The sequence below is a fragment of the Penicillium chermesinum genome, assembly GCF_028974085.1.
Source record: "Penicillium chermesinum strain IBT 19713 chromosome Unknown utg000008l:1.0-1752722.0:1.0-1753981.0, whole genome shotgun sequence".
In the NCBI taxonomy this organism is placed as follows: domain Eukaryota; kingdom Fungi; phylum Ascomycota; class Eurotiomycetes; order Eurotiales; family Aspergillaceae; genus Penicillium; species Penicillium chermesinum.
The window spans coordinates 308,132-327,867 of NW_026695318.1; the positions used below are offsets into that span (position 1 = coordinate 308,132).

The 19,736-nt window shown below is 51.0% G+C and overlaps 6 protein-coding genes across 6 annotated transcripts; 2 read left to right on the forward strand and 4 right to left on the reverse strand.

Moving 5' to 3' along the window:
• Window positions 1-243: 243 nt before the first annotated feature.
• N7468_009905 (uncharacterized protein) lies at window positions 244-2,832 on the reverse strand (the record flags this gene model as incomplete). The annotated part of the gene is given in 5 exon segments (XM_058479200.1): window positions 244-846; window positions 899-1,410; window positions 1,473-1,721; window positions 1,733-2,305; window positions 2,397-2,832. 5 exon segments carry the CDS (start codon window positions 2,830-2,832, stop codon window positions 244-246), a joined length of 2,373 nt encoding a protein of 790 aa, XP_058325768.1.
• Window positions 2,833-6,206: 3,374 nt separating this feature from the next.
• N7468_009906 (uncharacterized protein) lies at window positions 6,207-7,009 on the forward strand (the record flags this gene model as incomplete). Its single annotated transcript, XM_058479201.1, has 2 exons — window positions 6,207-6,598; window positions 6,727-7,009. 2 exons carry the CDS (start codon window positions 6,207-6,209, stop codon window positions 7,007-7,009), a joined length of 675 nt encoding a protein of 224 aa, XP_058325769.1.
• A 766-nt stretch (window positions 7,010-7,775) lies between these two features.
• Window positions 7,776-9,542, reverse strand: N7468_009907 (uncharacterized protein; the record flags this gene model as incomplete). Its single annotated transcript, XM_058479202.1, has 1 exon — window positions 7,776-9,542. One exon carries the CDS (start codon window positions 9,540-9,542, stop codon window positions 7,776-7,778), a length of 1,767 nt encoding a protein of 588 aa, XP_058325770.1.
• Window positions 9,543-12,089: 2,547 nt separating this feature from the next.
• On the forward strand, window positions 12,090-15,461 carry N7468_009908 (uncharacterized protein; the record flags this gene model as incomplete). Its single annotated transcript, XM_058479203.1, has 9 exons — window positions 12,090-12,278; window positions 12,360-12,568; window positions 12,651-13,052; window positions 13,285-13,687; window positions 13,844-14,269; window positions 14,333-14,445; window positions 14,545-14,909; window positions 14,983-15,070; window positions 15,143-15,461. The coding sequence occupies 9 exons, from the start codon at window positions 12,090-12,092 to the stop codon at window positions 15,459-15,461; spliced, it is 2,514 nt and encodes an 837-aa protein (XP_058325771.1).
• A 1,668-nt stretch (window positions 15,462-17,129) lies between these two features.
• Window positions 17,130-17,369, reverse strand: N7468_009909 (uncharacterized protein; the record flags this gene model as incomplete). The annotated part of the gene is made up of 1 exon (XM_058479204.1): window positions 17,130-17,369. The coding sequence occupies one exon, from the start codon at window positions 17,367-17,369 to the stop codon at window positions 17,130-17,132; it is 240 nt and encodes a 79-aa protein (XP_058325772.1).
• N7468_009910 (uncharacterized protein) lies at window positions 17,369-17,653 on the reverse strand (the record flags this gene model as incomplete). Its single annotated transcript, XM_058479205.1, has 2 exons — window positions 17,369-17,539; window positions 17,585-17,653. 2 exons carry the CDS (start codon window positions 17,651-17,653, stop codon window positions 17,369-17,371), a joined length of 240 nt encoding a protein of 79 aa, XP_058325773.1.
• Between the last annotated feature and the right edge of the window lie 2,083 nt (window positions 17,654-19,736).

The following is a 19,736-nucleotide window of genomic DNA, read 5'->3' on the forward strand; positions in this document are numbered from 1 at the left end:
GCCGTCTGGCAGGCCCAGTGGCCGTCCCATTTTCTTGCGCGTTTCCCCCCCCATGGCGGCAGCTACACGGGGAAGGGGTGGCAAAATCGGGATCGAAAAAATACAGAGCGAGGGTCCATTAAGCTGATGTGCGCTAATGGTAATATCAATAGAAAACATCATAATAATACCTAACCACGCAAGCAAGCAAGCGTCCCCCAATCCACCTTCACAACGACTAAGCGATGGAGCATCTGTTGCCCATTAAGCGAAATTGCCGACCTGCATCTCAACTTCAAAGACTTCCTTGCAACCAGTCACCTGCTTAATATGTCGAGCCAGATCTTGAATGTGGGTAAAGAACCCAAAACCTTGGCTGTTGTCACCAGCCCAGATCATCCCAGCCAGATCCTCCTGGGGGGTGTAGAGAAATGAGCCTGAATCCCCACTGCCAGTTGAATGGCCCCCTGGTCGTATTGGGAGGATGCAATGCTCAAGGGTTTGGCGTTGCTCGGTGAAGTTTGCGTCGGCGTCGAAGGCATCAAAGAGGTGCGCCACCTTGAGGCTGTTGTATCGTACTTCCATCTGCCCCGAGCGGTATCCCCAGTAAGTGATCTTGTCGCCATTCTGCAAGAAGGGCTCCGGGCCGGGCATTGATGTAGGGCGCTGCTCGGAACCATCGTGAAGTCCATCTCCCTGCAGGTGACTTGTGCCTGTGGGCTTGCGGGGATCCTTCAGCGGGCTCACGAGCATTGGGATAAACCTTTCTTCTTGAGCTAGATACTTCTCTACCTTTGGGTCAGAGCGTGCCTGAGGGCTCCTGGTATCCGTCTTGGACTGGTCGGACTTCTCCCATGGCTCTTCGACCTAATCGATAGGTCAGTAACTGATGATCCAGATGATCTCCGGGGTCACATACAATCCTCTTCGCCAGCCGGAATGCGCTCGTACGCTCCTTACTCAGACGGATGAGCGCCCAGTCCATCCCAAGGCAATGGTCTTTTGTATTGTATAGGGCCGACGCTATTTCCCTAGAAGAGATCCACGGGAGGAGGTAGGCACCAGAGGAGGCAAAAACGGTGCCTAGAAAGCTATGGTCGGGCGCGTCGCTCAAGGACTGTAGACGAGTCAACAGGCAGATCGACGTATAGTGTTGTTGTAGCAGCTTAGACAGCCTTTCCATACTCCGATCCATCATAGCTGGGAATTCCTGTGCGATCAGAGAACGCGGTTTGGTGGGATAGTCGTGCGGGGGAATGATGCCGTCCCTCTGGAGCTGTTGCGCTCTTGTCCAGCCAGGATCCCCCTCACACTGCCGTATGTTGGATGTACAGCTGTGGATTTCCTCGGCTACAGATATCTTCGATGGGTGCGCGACCGTGTAGACTTCCGCCTGAGAGCTTGCACCCGAGATCCGAGCTTTTGGTTTCACTGAATGGGGTTAGCGACAATTAGGCACTGGGATCGGAAAGGTATTAGGGACCATCACTCACACCGCCAGGGACCTTCCTCTTGCTCAGTCATTCCAGGTGGATGCCGTGTGTCCGCTGCCCCAAGTGCAACATGGCTACATGTTACACCGAAAACTTCCAACTTTGCGTCCTTGCCTACGCCATCTCCGAAGCTGAGCGCTAAAAAGCCCCCCAAGTGTCCCGGATCCGGTAGCGTCATCACTTGGCGCAAGACTCTCCCCAACCAGGACTGGACACTGGAGGAACGCATGCGGTATCCCATGCCGCCGTCTTACACTCACAGTAATCAATGGTTCTATACCCCCCTAGTGCAATCTCGACCGCAACCATTGGCAGCCCCATTCGAGAGAGGATCTCCACCACCCTTTCCGCAAATTCTGACCAGTCGGCAGCGACTGATCCCTTCACCGTAATCAGGATTGTAACCGGGCATTGGTCGGAATGCTCATGCCAGCCCCGGCGGACACAGCCGATGGTCGAGATTTGTCTGGCCTGTGCCGAAAGCTCTGGGCATGAGCGAAGGTCAAGGACTTTTTCAAGAACGTCCTTCCACTGTGGAAAGATCAGATTGTCCTGCTCGACGGGGAACATATTTTTGGGGCGTAGGAGTCTCGGGTGGATGATATCCACCGTGATGGTGGAGAGTGGCTGATCCAGATCTCGGGTCATGTCTCTGATGGCGTCCTGGATCTCTAGAACTGCCTTGGCGCCAGACTCAGTAAATTCTCCATCTTGGGATATCACCCTCAGCGTCAAGACGGGGGGGCTTGTGTGGGTTGAGTCTTGGTCGGCAGTAGAGTAGTTCGACCGATGAGACACGGATACGATGGACCTGTAGGACCGCGAAACAACGACTTTGGAGTTTGCCTTGGTGGGGATACAGAGCCTCGTCAGGAGACAATACGTCCTCGATGCAGGGGATCCACGAGAGCTGGCTGGGAGGACCCCCAATGCGCAAAGGGCTGATGTAAACCCCCTTGACGGCATACCATTTGAGATCACTGTCGTGAGGAATCCCACGAAACCTCCGTGACCGTCCATCCGATACTTGGGGTCGAGGATATCCCGCATCGGATGGGGGATCCAAGCCCGCAGGGTCAACAGGGCATATATATGCCTGCTCTGGATCGACATATGGCGATACTGAACTCCGGCTCGAGTGACTGGTGGCGCTCTCTGGTGCCTCCGCGTCGTTCGTAGCCATGCTTTCCGGGGACGAGGCAGAAAGGGGGGATGGGAGCTCGTTATGCTTCCCAGAATGAGGAATGTGCCGACTTGCAGAGGTCGCTGACCAGACACTTGCGGTATCGATCGAAATCGCCTCTGGGTATGCCGGAGAAGAAGGTAGAGCATGCGAGGGACCTTGAGCAGGGCTCGACATGTTGCAAATCGCCCGGGGGCGGTGGCGATTCACGGTAGAGCAAGGCGAAAAGGCGGTGGGTGGTCCAGGGGAAGGGAGGCTCGGCGATATCACTGGTAACTCGGAAGAGCTCTTGGAGACCTAGAGATGCCAGTTGGAGACGGGTCAGCAGTGATAGTATAGTGGTGGCGGACACCTTAGATGAGAGCCTGCAGTTCCCCCGTACAGGTCAGGCTTACCAGGCGAAGCCTTTGGCTTCGAGATTTGGACAGTCAGATGCCGCAGCTGTTTCAAACAGTCTGAAAGCGCACAGGGTGAATTTTCGAGTTTGATCTGGAAGAGAAGCAAAGGCAAAGGTGTCCTAGTGACAAAGAGTTGACTGACTTGAGAAGTTTGGACTTCAAGTTGAGGAAGGTATGGTGAGGAAGGTATGGTGAGGAAGGTATGATGAGGAAGGTATGGTGTGGAAGGTACGATGTTCAGGAAGTAGAACCAACCAAAAGACTATGAACCCCAACAAGGTGTAAGCGTCTGTATCCAGAACCAAGGCTAGGGACTTGTCTATTTGGTCGGCAGAGAGTAAAAAGCGTATCATGACAGCAACTTTTCTTGATCTGAAGTTGATCCTAACGTGAAGTCGGAGTCTAGAAACGGATGCTATGGTGTCTTCTTTAGGTAAGTCCAGGTTGCCTAATAGGCCTAGATCATATCCAAACCCTGAACCATCACCATTGTAACTGACTATGGTGTCACTAGGTGCTAACTCCGAGTATCAGTGTATTTAAGATCGATCAGCTTTAACCCCTGTAGCTATAATCTCATCTAGGGCCTTGATGCTTCGATCTTAGGCTTGGAGAAGTAGATTGCCAGGCTCTTTTCCGGAGTGATATCCTTGGAATCCGTGTCATGCCTAAGCCTATGCGGCTATGGTACAAAGTCATCTTGGGTAGCCCCTTCGAATTAGTAGTAGAAAGCCATGAATCCTGTATTGGCTCAACCGTCTTGTCCCGTAGGTGCTATATGGATTGAAGACCTGATCGGCATGTCTTAATAATGGCCGCTAGGGCATATCAGACTGCTCAGAATTCTAAGATCATCACTCCTATTCACCATTAAACGCCATGATAAAGTTAGACTTATTTATAGAAATTCCTGTACCTTTCTACACATCATCAAATCCTCAAAGCCTCTGGTCAAGGAGAGCTAATCACTGGTGCAGTGGAAATGCAACGGCGCTGGTATCCGAGATACTAGAACTAGAGAGAGGAGAGGAAGAAGGGGGGAACTAGCACCACAGCAACCACCTAGCTTCCCTCCAATGATCTCCCACCCTGACTTGCCATAGTTCGGACCACATCTCCTAATAATAAGGCGGTGAAGGGCCGTAAAATCGAGCGACAGAGACCCCACTCCTTGTTTTATAACCAAGTGGTAGCTAATCAGCGTATCTTCCTGACCAAGATTCTATTATAACTATCTATGAAGGGATTCATAGTGCTTGATAAGGTAGGGAGCCTACTATAGATATAGAGAGCTAAACTAGAGCACTGAATGCGTCACGGCATGCTTTGTACAGTTGCGAGGATGCGAGGCGCGGGGGACCTGCGGCGGACCCTCGGAGGTCAGATATTGCCATCGTTCACGTAAGTCGAACAACTGCCGTACGGCCTTGAGTACAGACATCGGGCCCACGCGGGGTAGCTCGCTAGATGATTACACAATGTATAGGCTAATTGTAAAGGGGATCCGGGTGTTTCCCAAAGATTACCGCTGCTATCGAGTGTTTGTACAATGAACTTGCAATCGTACTGGCTTCTTCCGTTATACAGTACAGTATCCTATCCGATTTGCGCGTCTATAGTTGTATTCCAGTATAGGCACTATAGATCCAGATACTAGAACGAGCACTGGATGGACTTCACTGAATTTGAGCACTTGATTTGAGCACTTGATTTGAGCGCCTAGTCTGAGCACCTAATTTGAGCGCCTAAACTGAGTAAATAATTTGAGCACCTAATTTAAGCACTTGATTTAAGCACTTGATTTAAGCACTTGATTTGAGCACTCGATTTGAGCACCTAGTCTAAGTGCCTGATTTGAGCCAATTTGAATACCTCACTTAAGTCCTTATTTGAGGACTAAATGGATGGTACTAAGTGTAAGCATCATTTTAAGCCTAATTTAGGCACCCAATTTGACCATCATTTGAGCACCTAATCTAGGTCAATTTGAATACCTCACTCGAGCACAGAATGAGCAGGATTAATTTTGAGCATCTATTTTGAGCCTAATCTGAGTAACTAATTTGAGCACCTTGTTTGAGCACTTCATTTGAGCACTTCATTTGAGCACTTCATTTGAGCACTTCATTTGAGCACTTCATTTGAGCACTTCATTTGAGCACTTCATTTGAGCACTTCATTTGAGCACTTCATTTGAGCACTTCATTTGAGCACTTCATTTGAGCACTTCATTTGAGCACTTCATTTGAGCACTTCATTTGAGCACTTCATTTGAGCACTTCATTTGAGCACTTCATTTGAGCACTTCATTTGAGCACTTCATTTGAGCACTTCATTTGAGCACTTCATTTGAGCACTTCATTTGAGCACTTCATTTGAGCACTTCATTTGAGCACTTCATTTGAGCACTTCATTTGAGCACTTCATTTGAGCACCTAGTCTGAGCACTTGATTTGAGCCTAATTTGGGTACCCAATGTAAATACCTCATTTGAGTCCTTATTTAGGCACAGAATGAACGGTACTAAGTTTGAACATCATCTACACATCTAATTTCGGCACTTGAGCAAGTGCTTAATCAAGCTACCGAATTCGGGCCGGGAGAAAATAAGCTGACCCTTGTATTTGGCAGCTGATTTGAAATACGATGGTCAGCAATATGGACTTTATTTGGCAGCCTGATCGATCATCGATCACATTCGCAGCCAATTTTAGGATACCATATTCAGCCAAATGGCTCCCCAGCCTATGCCACAGTTCTTGCATGTCTCAATATACTCACTGGCTACCACTCGTCATATTAGCTAGCCTATATCTCCTAAAATTGGATTACACTAGAGAGAGGGGCTGAGAGGGGCTTCTTGGAATAAGCCGATGATCTATGTCTTAGTTAGTATCTAAGTAGCCAAAGTAAGAGAGATACAATAAGAGCTTGGGCAGACATTCTGAACCTAGTCCCTCGCTTGCGATAGAGATCATGTTTATCCCTTCCACGCAGATGGAAAAAGCATTTGGGCGCCATTTGAGCACCGACTCAAATCATAGCACCGATTGTCCTATTTGCGTGGTCTAAAGCCTCCCTAAAACCCCGCCAGTCCTTCCCAGCCACCGCACCCCCACCTCCAGAGTTAGCCAATACATCAAGATCTCCAGCATGTCCAACGTCCGACGCACAGTGGGAGGTGCCACACCCCACCCAACCCGCCGCCCCACAAAGGGAGGCGGCGTAGCTCGAGGCACCCGAGCGTGGGCTGGCGGGATAGAGAAGGCGCCCCACGCGAACAGTGCCGGTTCACCGCGACAGGGCCAGATGAGTGTCGGCGGCTCCCGGGAACACGATCTCGCAAGTAGTGTTGCTAAGCACGGTATACCGCAGAAGCCGCTCCGCACGGTCAGGAGATCGCCACCAGACTTTGAGCAGGCCATGAAGGCCGCTCATCCGGTGTGCGAGAAGATGATTCGGGAGGCGGACCAACGTTACCAGCAACTGGCAGCGCGCCTTGAACAAAGCCAACGTGAGGCGGCGGAGGAAAAGGCAAGATTCCAGTCTACGGTAGATCAAGCCAACGCGGAAAAGCACGGGCATGCAACGAGGTGGGCCGCCTGAAAGGGGAAATTGCCCGTCTTCAAGACCATGTCGGGACTCTGGAGTCGGACCCCCAGGGCTATATCAGACGAGCCGAATTGAACACTATCCTGGAGGAAATCCACACCGTCGCCGCTGCGTTGACCGGCAAGGTCTGGAAGAAACTGGAGGAGTCGAACAATGTCTATTTCTCGACCTGCTTACCGGGGGATGGGTATGCAGAAACGACCTGGGAAGGGCAGAAGGAACAGGTTGGAGTGCCCGGCAGTCCTCTTCTCCCCGCGTACCCTGATCCTATGATGCCATGCCCAGAGCCCCAAGATCTGTCTTACATCGATCCTTACGCAACAGTGCACCAGGGCAAATGTTGAAGGGAAGCGAACCATGTACCAGCTTGTAAATTATACTGCCTCAAGATAAGGCGTGCCTTGTTACCTATACAGCAACAGGCCGAATACAGTGGCCAAGCCGTTTTGTGGTTAGGGCTAAGTTTCCCAGCGCATGTGCATTGACTTACGTGACTAGTATATACAACATACAAGTCGACACTAGAAGATGACAGCACACACAGGAAAGCTGGCGGGTCGAAAAATAAGCCTTTCATTCCCGGTTATTTGCATCTGACTTAGAACACTACTCATAGAGAGGATGTATTAGTGTAAGCATGTTTTATATAATGTCTTAGAGTTCTGGAGCAGATGAGGACTCGGATATAGAGACCGACGGTATCCAGAAGACAAGTCGTTCCGCGGTGGAAGCCGGGTGTCAATGGAAACCTATCGATGGCGGAGCGGAACGGCAACGGCGCTCGAATTCGAGATACTAGAAAGAGAGAAGGGAAGAGAAGGGAAGAGAGAAGGGAAGAGAGAAGAGGGAAGAAGGTCTAGCATCTACCAAGATTTGATGCACTATAGCGGTCTTTTTGGATAGTTGCATACGTGAAAGGTAGTAAAATAGAAACTTTGGTTGTTCTTGAAAGCGCAGTGCACGGAACGAGTAAACAAACTACACAAAAGAGACCTGAGATCATTCTGGTACAAAGAGACTCGCAAATCAACAATACCATAGGGATTGGTCCCCACGAGCAAAGCATCATACTTAGTTCGCCCCCGAAATCCACCGGAAGACTATTCTGGCTCACCGATCAGAGACGCCCAAAGCGTCGAAAACCTTCATATCGTCAACAACCGACCTGCCGTTATCCCGCTGTTCTTCGATGAAAATCTCGGCCATCACCTGGAACCTGGCAAAGTCCGCATCGGCAAGGTCCCTCCAGTCCTCTGGAGCAACTTCAATATCCCATTTGGCCGCAAAACCTCTGAAGGAACGACTGATTGGGACTTCATTGATGACCTTGATCTTTTTGCTGCTAGCTTTCTGGCCTCGCTGCCCATAGCTTTGCGTATCCTGGGGTTTCATCCGGTCGTTTTCTAGCTCCTGCAATTTCTTCTGCAGTCGCATAATCTCGGTCATGCTCAGCGTGTCTCCAGCTTTATTTTGTTGTTCAAGTCTCTGGCTACGCCGAGGCTGCGCGGGAAACTGCTCAGAGAGCTGGTTCTTTGAAGGCGACGAAGACATCTCTTCTTTCTCCCTGCTACTGATGTCCTGGAGCGGACCACCGAGTACTTGCTCTGCCCATTTTTTGTAGTTTCGGACTTGCTGCCGGGCCAATGTGTATATGTTCCGGTCCCGTCTCGCCTTCTCGCGCTTTGCACCGCTTGAGAGTTTGTCATAGTCTGAACGCGAAATCCAGACCAGTGGTAGTCCGACTGTTTCCTGAAATTGAACGAGGACTGTTGTGAATGGGAAGATATACTTTCGGTTGCCTTCCTTCTTGGCAGGGTTCAGGTCTTCCACCGAGTCCATCAAGTCCTGTATAGTGGAGCCGCCTCTTTTGGGCTGCCAAGCTACCATCTTAACCTTGTCAATCAGGAGTCTATATTTTGGTTTTCCAGTATCGTCACCGTCATCATGAGTGGCCATGGCGTTTTTGTGAGGAGCGCCTTTGAGAAATGTGCATTTCTCAACTTGCTGAGGTGCTGCGCTGGAGCTCCATACTGCCATTGGACATTCCTTAGGCCCATATTGATTCAGATATATGTGACCAGTGTATGATTGGGATTTCAAAATGACTATGCTGTCGGTGAAAAGTTGATCCTCCGTTGCATCTTCATCGTCTAAAGTCAGGTCAACCAACTCAAAGTCATAGTAGTTTGTGGGCTTTTTGTATGTTGTCTGTATTGGGACTTTCTTAGATTTTACGTTGTCACCTAGTGGCACAAACAGATCATTTGACTGGCGGGGCTCGTCGGAGCTGCGATCGGTCTCTTCCGGATTTTCCCTGTGGAGCTGTGGGTCATTGGTATGGCGCACGTCGGACTCAAGAATCGGATCTTCATTTTCTGTTGATCCTGCATGTGCCTCGCTGGAACCATCCAGGGTCGGAGGAGCTTGCTGGGGCTCCGGTTTCACCGCTATATTGTCTTCAGGTTCGTCGATATCCATTCCGTCAATGTCACTTTGAATCTCTTTGAGAGACTCATTGCATTGCGCTAAAAGTTGTATTTTCTCTTCAATTTCTGCCTCAATGTCGCTGCGTAACTCGTCAGACTCGTTTGAATCTAGCTTCGATCTTAATGCAGCGACTTCGTCTTCAAGTGCTTGGAGTCTCGTCTGCTCCTCCGCTTTTTGTTTCAAGGCCTTTTCAAGACGTTCTCTCTCCTTCTGCTTAGATTGACCTGATCTCGATTTCTGTATCTTGTCCCCTTTTCTTTCGCAGTGCCAGGAGTCTTTGTCTTTGAGGGAGGGACAGAATCGGTAGACTTGCCACCACGTAATGCTACCATGGCTATTGCTCGAGCAGTGTCTCGTGCCAAAAACAGACAAAGCTGGATCGAAAAGCATAAGATGATACCCTTTTATATCTTTATGTCTCTTTAAAACCTATTATTAATACTCAACCCGCAGCCAAAATAGTAGGCCGTCGTATTCTAGATGGCTATGCCACGCCATGTGCGGGTGGATTAGCACCAAAGACAGCACAAAGTTTAGGCATCCAAACTGTATTTCCATCGAACAATTAAAATCTTTATTATGTATCATTCTCAAACATCTTCTTACATCTTCTTCTCCAAATCTAGCGCCAGTCTTCTTTTGCAGGGCATATACTATATGTCGCATGGAGAGATGGAATCAACTATTCAGAAGCTATATCGTACGATGACAGCTGATAGGTCTATCAAAAGGAGCGTGGGATTATCGTTATCTTATCTTCACTGGCTTAAAAATTTGCAGACAAGCTATCAACTATAGAGCTTAGTCTACTATTATACTAGGATATTTATATAATGTCTCTTCAGAGAGACACATTCTTCATCGTTTAGCGTTCATGTTTACAGACTGAATCCTGAAACGTTTCTCTCCATGATGCAAACCTAGGGCTATGGTATAGTAGACATAAAACTTCAAGCTAGGAATCCTAATTCCCATAGTTCAGGTGATTACATATACCCCGGAAACTTAAGGGGGCAGGTAGCAGATACACAAGATATCTAGAACCTCAGGCCGGTCTAGGCTTTGAAAATAAACAAAAAAAAACAACTCAACACTTCGCCCATGGCTAGACCGTGCGCATGTTCTTCCAGATGGCTTGACGAGATAGGGCCCCTATGCCCCGTTGCGATATTCGCTTGGGCCTATATAAAAGTTTTAGAATGTGTGACTGCACAGCTTGTAGGCGTCAATCCAGAACATGTACTGTAGTTTGTACGGACCTTCGGTTGGGGGCATTCGGAAAGACGGGAGGTCAATTCTGTCTTTGGCGTATGTTCGACGCTTGTATTCGAACGCTGGTCCTAACTGACACGCCGATGCTGTAACGAGAGAGGCATTGTTTGGTAATCCCGAGCTTTGGCAAATGCCAAACTGAAGCCGTAAGGAAAGCTGTTGTGCGGTTGTAAAGGATTTGGCGTTTCTCCGGTCTGACTCTGAATGCATCTTCGACATGAGCTTTGAAGAAGGTGATTTTAAGCTGAGGGCCAGGAACCCCAAGGTCTTAAATAGATCAATAATTCTGTCTTTTATTTTTGCGGCCATTCTGTGGGGCGTCTAAATGGCTCCTAGGAGAGTGCTGAGCAGATTCACAGCGTCTAAATTACTTTCGTCGGCTCTTGGATTCGGTTAACCACCAGTCTTTCTCTTTTCAGCCGTATATAAATAACTCAATTTCCGCCTTACAAGCCGCGAAGATCAATAGATCTATCCTTCATTATTTATCTTTCTAACCGACTACCGACTATGAGCATCCCCTTTCGGCTAACGGACGATAATGAAGGAAACGGTGTTGTCTCAGACCAGGTATTAGTCAGTTCTGGTTCTGTGTGATAGAATCTTGTGACCTCTGATCAGTATATTTTACTATCATAAGTCATAAGTTGACTTACCTGAGGGTCACAATATTTATTTACCTGTCACCCTCCCTACTGTAAATAACCATATTCTTCGCTTGACTATCTCACTGTTTGCCTATGAGTCACTAGGCCGACTAATTCATAGCCCTACATCTATAAATATCACCTTCCTCTCACCTTCCTCTTCATCTTTCTCTTCTTCTTATGCCAAACACTGCCCTATCTATCCTCAATACCAGAGGAACATCATCTCGGATCCAAAATACCTAGTGTAAGGTCTTCTCCACTCTTACCTAGCAGAGCAGCTCTGTGTCTTTGTGATATATATCTGTTCCAACATACAAGCCACCGATCTTCCGCCGATCTACATATATCTGCTCCAGTATATAAAGCCTCCCGAGCTTTATTTGTGAAAGCTTCGTCTACCGTTCGGAAGGCTCAGACCCAGTCGTACCTCCTACCGACCATCAAGCATACCGATAAAGAAGGCCTATCGTGTTGACAAAGAGCTAGCAACTATCCCGGCTCCCCTAGCCCACAACGGCCACGGTGCACTGATCAAAAAAATAATTCAACCTGGCATACACATCAAAGGGTTATTCAGCAGCGATCCAGAAAGTAGATTGTCTCCATTATATATGAGATGAGTCATTGCTAAACTCCAAGACACGGCTCCACGCCACCGTTGCTTATTTCTACCACCCGTTACCGGCCTGTCTTGGAAGATGTCGTGCGACCTACGGAAGGTTGGGATGGAGGACTGGCTGACGGTTGTGGAGGATCTAGTCGTTGGTGTGGCTTTTCTTCCTCCTGCCATCTCTCCTGCATTTTAGTACCTTGAATATAAGCGCCGCTGCTGTTTCGCTCCGCCAACAAGTTAGCTAGGAGAACACCAACTCCATCGACACCGTCCTAGTCTTATCCCCTCCCTTTACCACTATACGAAGCTGTAGCTGAATTTATGGTTGTCTAGTTAAGGAGCTCCTGAAGATAACGTAACCTAGGCATTCCGATTGATCTCCTAGTCTGCTAATACCGACAGATGATGTCTGGCCACCCCATCTTATGCCACATCCTCGAAGCTAGCATGCGACAGACGTGGGGAGCCAACCGCCAGCGTTGGAGCAACGTCCTCAGCCTTTCGGAGCTGCCGGCGGAACATCTGTCGGCGCTCGATCTGCCTCTCGCATTCGGAATTATCCGTCGTCAGTCGGATCCCATACGTGCGTGGGTTCTGCTGCCCAATCCGCCGAATGCGAGCAAAAGCCTGTCGCTCGGCCCCCTCCATGAAGCACGGTTCCATCAAGACTAGCCGGAATGCGCGCGTACACGTTACTCCGGTACCAAGGGTGCCTGTTGTGCCTATGAGGATGCCCGGCGCCGGCATCCCGTCGACCACCTGCCCGGTATCATGCTCCTGGAACGAATCGAGAAGGCTCTGGCGGTTCGGAGTCGTCGAGAGGACCAGCGAAGCGTGCTGTTCGGGAAACTCCGCCTGGACGGCCTATGGGTCCAACCACGGTTAGCATCCACGCAGGGAGCGGGGGAAGAGGGGGAAGAGGACGAACTAGATACACAATCAGTGCCACCACTGGGTACATAGACAGAATGACCAGCTTCTCCTCCCGGCCGCCACAGTCGACCCCCAGCCCATGGATAATGCGAAAGAGCGCTTGGAGCTTCGGGCTCGGGTCGACGACTCGCGCCAGGTGCGTCGCGAACCAGGACTCCTGGGGTCGGACGTCCCAGCCCTGTTCGCTCAGCCGATCGATCGTCAAGGGCAGGTCCGACCGCTCTTGGTAGATCGGATAAAGGGCCGGGAAGGTGACGAAAACCCGGAGACGCTGCAAGGTTGCCCCGAGAAGGACCGCAGGGGCAAGGGAACCGGGCGTCCTTCGTCCTTGGAACCGTTGGGCGTCCGCATTGGTCGTGCGGTCAAGCGGCTGAAGCTGTGCCAGGAACGGGGCGGGGATCGGACAGTTGATGTCGATAGAACGATGCGGGGGTAGGGTGATGATCGGCTGGCCCTGCCAGCGGGAGGAGACTTTGCGTGAAAGGTAGTTGATCCGGTTCAGGACCTGTCGGAAGCGGTCGATGATCGCGGTCACTTCGCGGCTGGGGAGTGCGGCGCGGCGGAAATCGTGCCCGAGTTGCTGTAGCGCACTGCTGCCGCAGGACCGGAGCTGCTCATCGCCGGTCCATTGCGGCCGCTCGATCACCTCGAGGTAGCCGCTTAGATCGCCCGGGGAGGCCTCGAACGGGGTCCCCGACATGAACCACACCGGCGGGGGGGGTGGTTGTCGGGGCAACGTCGGTGGGATCGGTGGACGGCCCCACCCGTCGCGTAGGCCCGCGGAGGCCGCGCAGGGCACGGAGGCTATTGGTCTGGCGGCCTTTCTCCTCGTGGCACTCGTCCCGGAAGGCCCGCGACCAGATCGTGGTGTCCCGGAAGAAGTATCGCACCGGCGGCTGTGGTGCTCTGAGTCCTCCCTTCGGTCCGCGCTGCCGCGGCCGCGCCTGCGCAAAACGCACCGCGAGCGGCTCGACCACCTGCGTCTGGAAGGATTTGGGCGTCGTGAGGATCACGTACCGATCCTGGCCCGGTCGCGCGAGAGGCTGGTTCCGACGCATATCCTCCAGGTGTGCCTGCTGCTCGCGCCGTAACCTTTCGCCCGTGGCGGCCGTGTAGCGGTGCAGGCCCGCTGCGTGGCCCCAGACCTGCGCCTCACGGTACTGCAGCGCCGCCTTCTGCGAGTCATCCAGCTGGCTGACGAAACGGTAGCGGACGCCCCGTAGCGCCGCGTGGGAGGGGCTGTACCCGAGGAGGAGCTCGAGGTCGACCACCTGCTCGTCCACGTTCAACGTCCACTCCTTGACCCAGTGGACCATCAGCTTCGGGGGCACCATGAAGAGCTGGAGCCCGCAGCTGGGCTGCAGACGGCTGGTCGGGCTTCCGAATTCGCAGGGACAGCAGATGGGATACGGGTTGCGACCCGAACTGGGGCATCGCCGGCGAGGGTCTACGTTGGTGGCTGGCAGGTGCGTGGCGCCGCTGGTCTCTCGCGCCTGCTGCACAGCCTCGGTGGCCCGCATCACCCACCGCGCGACCACGACCGTGGCTTGCGCAATAAAGGTCTTCCCGATGCCCATGTCGTCCGCCTCGAACCCGCCCGTGCCGGTCGTGGTTTCGCTGTGCAGGATCCACCACACCGCAAAGGCCTGGTGCGGTAGCAACGGCCGTTTCAGACCGCGGAGCGGGATCAAGTCGGACGGACGGTCTCCCAGATTGGAGTCTTCGGCAATCTGGTAAAACCGGCGGCATTCAGCCCATCGCTCCGCGGTGTACTGGTCGATCTTGAGTGCCTCTTGGAACTGGCGAAGTCTGCGTGGATCAGGAGGTTAGTCAGTCACTCAGTCAGGGAGTGTTGGGCCGGCGTACCGTTCTTCCTGGTTGACCAGGTCCGCCTCCTCGAAGAGCTCTGACGCGTCGTGGTCAGTGTCCGAACCGATCTCGATCACCTCAGGCGGGTCAGGCGTGGCTGGCCGAGGAGATGGGCTCTCGTGGCCACGACTGCTGTTCGCATCTCCGGCTATATCGCCGCCTGTATCTTTAGCGTCATCAACGTCACTAGCATCACTGGCACGGCGAGGGTCATGCCCGACATCCCAACCGCCGAGGTCATCGGGAGGGCCAGTCGCGCACGCCCCGACGCTGGGACCTGCATTCTCTTCCCTGCCTTCGTTGCAGGGTGGCCCCGGCTGCATCCAACCAAGATCGTTCCATCGGGCTTCATCCGCACCCCTCTGTTCATCCGCACCCCTCTGTTCATCCGCACCTCCCTGGCGTCTTCCACCCCAGTCTGTGCGCTCTGATTCTGAACCGGTGGTTGGGTCTCCTGTTGGGCTCCTGTTGGCGCTCCCGTGATGACAAACAGACAGCCGCTTTGGGTGGTGCTCGTGCTCGCTGGCAGGGTCTCCGGCCCGACCTCGCTTGGATCCTGAGATCATCTTGGTTATAGGAAGGTACGGGAGGGGGGTGGGGGTTCACGAACCTGTCGACAGTTGGGGACCAATCTCGAAATGAATCGGGCCCAGCTCGGCGGGGGATAGCCGTGCCAGCTTGCTGCATCTCAATCATCGCCGTCACCCACGTACTTTGGCCTCGGACGGTGTTTACCGGTGGGGAGGCTTCGGCAGCCTCAGCAGGATCTCTCCACAGGATTTCATCCTGCAGATCGTCGTACCCGAACTCTTGCTTCAGGTCCTCGGTGAATTTGCTGAACACGAGCTGGTTAACGTCGATCGCCGCGCTGGCCGAGACCTTCCTGGGGGGCTCAAGGTACAGGCTGATCTGGAACCGACACCGTTGGCTCGCCCTGGTGCGAAAGACTCGGATCACGCTGTCGTACAGTAAGACCACCGGTCCCGGAGAAACGGTCGCTGGGGGGCTGCGGATCGAGAGTGAGGGTGATTCCGTTGAGCGAGGACGGTGCTGTCGGCCATGGGGATGCTTCTCATGATATGCCAAGTGAACTAAGTTTTCAATGCTGGCCCGCCGGTCCGCGGAGTATGCTGCCTGGACAGTCGCGGGCATCAGAGGTATCTGAGCCTCGACCGCTACCTGCAGCTGCGCCTGTGCCGCTGGGGTTCTCAGCTCACTCCCAGATAGGTGGGTCTGCTCCAGGATGTGTCTCAGCTGTGCGGTGATGCCGTCTTGTACCGCGCGGTTCTCACCCGCGCCGAGGGCGTTCCAACAGTCGGCCTTTGATCGTAACGGCATCCTGCAGGAGGGTTGGGGTACTCGTGGGCGTGGATAACAGAGCCGCAGGGAGCGATGGACACGTTTAGTGCGTGGATAGCGAGTTCAGGACGCAATGGAAAGATGACGTCTGGAGTACGCGTGGGATGTCTTTTCAGTGAATTGGCGTACGTGATGGACAGATCAGAGAGATACACGAGGTAGCAAACGCCAATAGAAAACGTCATATCCATAACCAGGACCCCTGACGCCTGCACCTTCGGCCGTTTACATATTCCCATCGCGTGTCCTGTCTGTATGTAGGCTACAGGGCTTAAATTATCTACTAGAAAAGAACAGAGCTTGTGGTACATTGCTAGTGACGTGCTTTATTGCAATCGCTAGACTGCTTTAATATTTGATCAAGAAGATCTGCAACCGAAAGCTATCGTGGAGTCTATCAACGTCATCTGTGATTAAAACTCAGAGAAATGCATGACCCAAGAGGAAAGTTGAATCCGTTATGTTTGCGCACCAGCCAACACTAATAATTGCCCCTTGTTTCTCACTGTCCGCTTGGCTCAAGTAGAGACGACCAAGCAGGACAAGTGGTGACCTACGAAAAGATCTACCATACTACCATATGCTATAGGGTGTCAATGGTGGCCTACGTTGGAGCGGGGGGGAGACTGGCTATGGAGTTCGTATTCGAGATACTAGAACTGGAGAGAGAAAGGAAGGGGAGGAGAAAGGAGAACTACTGCAACAACCTAACTAACCCCCCCCCCCCTCCGGGGGATCCCCCATTCCATCTTCGCCCAGCTCGCAGTTCAGATGGCTGCTCGTGGAGCATAGGCGGTAACCGGTGATAGAATCGAGTGAACGGTGACATGGGGAATCGACCAAAGAAGCTCGCCCTCTATTGACTAGTGATGTGATAGGGCTCGCCCCGAGATCTACTATTATCCATTCAATGATAACAACTCGGACCGGCCCTGCAGCCGCTAGTTTTACCAGATAGTCGGTCTTAGGATATGACAATATATCCACTCAATATTATAAATCGTCACGAAAAAGCAATAGTGTGTACGCATAAGCAGACTAAAGGTGACCATCACGGAGGGATTTGAATGAATCGCATTAAAATCAAAATTCCACATCTAGCTGTTAATTTCCCACAGTAAACAATAGTTGACACCCCTCTTGTGAAGTATTTAAAACTACCAGGAATGCCGCTGAGATAATTCATGCAGCTTTCTTAACCTCAGACTAAATCCGGTCTAGTTTTCCCAGCTAAAATCCTAACAAGTGACCGATATTGATTTAGAAACCAATGAAGGAGCTTTACACGATCAATTGATAATTGTCGTTGGCAGGCTGCAGATTGAGATGCGGATAATTCTGCCCAGGGGCTGATGCGGGTGACTCGGTCGGTAGAGGAAGTGTTTGAGTGAGAGGGATCCGCATCCAATTCAAGTCTGGTGATTCAAGCGTTCCCTGAACGGTAATAGTTGCTATGGCGTGACAAGATGCGTATGTTGTCCCTTTGATAGCACAAGAAATGGATGCTGTGCTATAAAGCATTAGGAGGAAACCACAAACGCAGGATCAACATACCGGTCGTCTTGATCAACGTTGATGATCTGTATTGAGCTAGGTGATTCTTCCACAGTCAAGCCCGCTCCCTGGATGCCACATTTTGCCGCCGGAACTGAAGTCGGGCATGTTACCTCCAAGAGGTTGAAATCCGGTTTCTGCCATGATGTTAAGATGATATACCCGACTAGAATGTCACTTACGTGTGTCAAAATACTAGCTTGGAGCTCATGCCCCTGGAAGCCTGGCAAAAGCAAATCGATATGATTCATATTAGAGGGTGTTGTTCCATCTATACTGAACGCTGGGCTTTTCACCCCTTTTTAATTGTAACTAATTCTGATGTAGGGCTGTTTTTCACTCAATTAATAATTGGTGCTTTAATCAAAGCTTCTTTTGTGGAACCTATTTCTTTTGGTCAAAATAATGTTTCATTTTTGGCTTCACTTATGAACCTAATAGTCGAAGAAAAGCCAAAAGCCAAAAGTCAAGAGCCAAGACTTCATCTTAGTATGCCTAGAGACGCAAGTCCTCATTTGATAACTCTCTTCTTCTGGCTTGTAAATTGGGGAAAGAATTCCCTACTCTGCACCTGCATCCTTGCCTAAAGTGTCCCAGGATAGGAATGGCCGTATTACATCAATTGGAGAAATTTGCTGAGCCCAAATTTGCCCATGGGTGTCAATTTTAGTCGATTATGCCGCTTGTCACCGCCCTGGGTAATTAGCGTCGTCCGAACTACCACTGTCTGAATTTGGATGAGAAGGGGTGGAGGGATGGCTGGAGTTGGGTATTAGAACTACCGCCGTAGCTTCTACTTCTCTGTCTTGTCGTCAACGGGAAACCTAATCGGAGTTGGGACACGGAAACAACGGCGTTTCAATTTGGAATACTAAAGCTAAGGAGGGAATAAGGAAGGAGGAGCTACCACGACCGATCTAATACCCAACTTCCACCATCCTCCCGTCCACTTTCGTATGTGTTCGGACGACATCAGTTCAGACGGTGCTGCTATCAAGGGCGGTGGGGAGCGGCAAAATCGGCCAACGGCTGACACTTGTCTCCTTCTATCCCTAGCTCTAGTATTTTAAATTGAAACGCCATTGTTGCGCCGTCCTCACCAGTGATTAGGTTCCCAGTTGACAATAAATCTTATTAATTCTATGGAAGTTCCGAATGATATAATGCTTAGAGTGCAGTTACTGACACCGTAGCGGATACTTCTAAAGTTAGTCTTGATTTATAAGCTATGGTTACGAAGAAGCTCAATGTTACGCACTCCTAACTAGACCCTATGAGTAGTTCGCGAAGGTGGCCCGTTACCTTGTATACTCCGCACGCCAAGGGGTGTCTCGTCACTTTCTTGCAATGCCTACCGATCTAACACGGCAACAGGCCTTAGATGCTCAAGTCCGTAGAGGTCTTGCTTAGTAAACGTGAGGCTAGTTGAGGGCGCCGACGAGGTCAGGTTCTTATGGATCTCCCCTTCGTCGTTAGTAGACCTCGCCACGACCCGCGGGTCTACCCAAACGGGGTACCCATTACCCATTTCTTGGCGGGTAATGGGTAGGGTTTGCCTACCCGCGTGCGGGTAGTGGGAAGCTGGTTAATACCCATGGGTATTTTCTGGGTACCCGCGGGTAGTCAAACAATACAAACAGGTGGGACCCCGTGACTTGTATATTTTATGCATATTCGAGCTGTAATTTTGAGTATTTCATATACAACTACCAGTCAAGATTCAAGAGATTTCTCAGTATTAAAGAGGTTAAAACAAGGTCAATTTGATTCTATAGCTAATACTCAATAAACTGATCATCATCCCGTCTCCGCTTCCGACTTCTACCTGAAATCCGTTGTTGAGTCTCTGGGAGAGGATTTGTAGCTTCATCGTCAGATAAAGCTTCATGAGAAGGGCCCTGGGTAGTATCTGGCTCTTGTATGACCTCTATATCCTCCTCTTCATTATCACTGATAGGATCAATATCCTGTAGTGACTGAGGACTTTTCTCTTCTCTCTCTGTCTCAATCTCCCCACTTGTAAGATACTCCTTCTTAAGAGTAAGGTTGTCATCTTCAAGCTCAAATTTTGTTGCGAACCTATACATCATGAGCTCCTGGATAGTTTCAGATCTTAGAGAGCCTCGACGGTAATGACAGATGTCCCGAGCAGAGTTAAAGAGACGCTCAACCCCTGCACCTGTAGCAGGAATTGTAAGAATATCCCGTGCAAGGCTTGCGAGAGCAGGAAATTCATGTTGATGGTCTTTCCAGAACGCTCGAATGGTTACTCCAGTGATAGTACCTAATATTTATTAATAAAACACACAATAAACCAAGATAATACTGACCAGA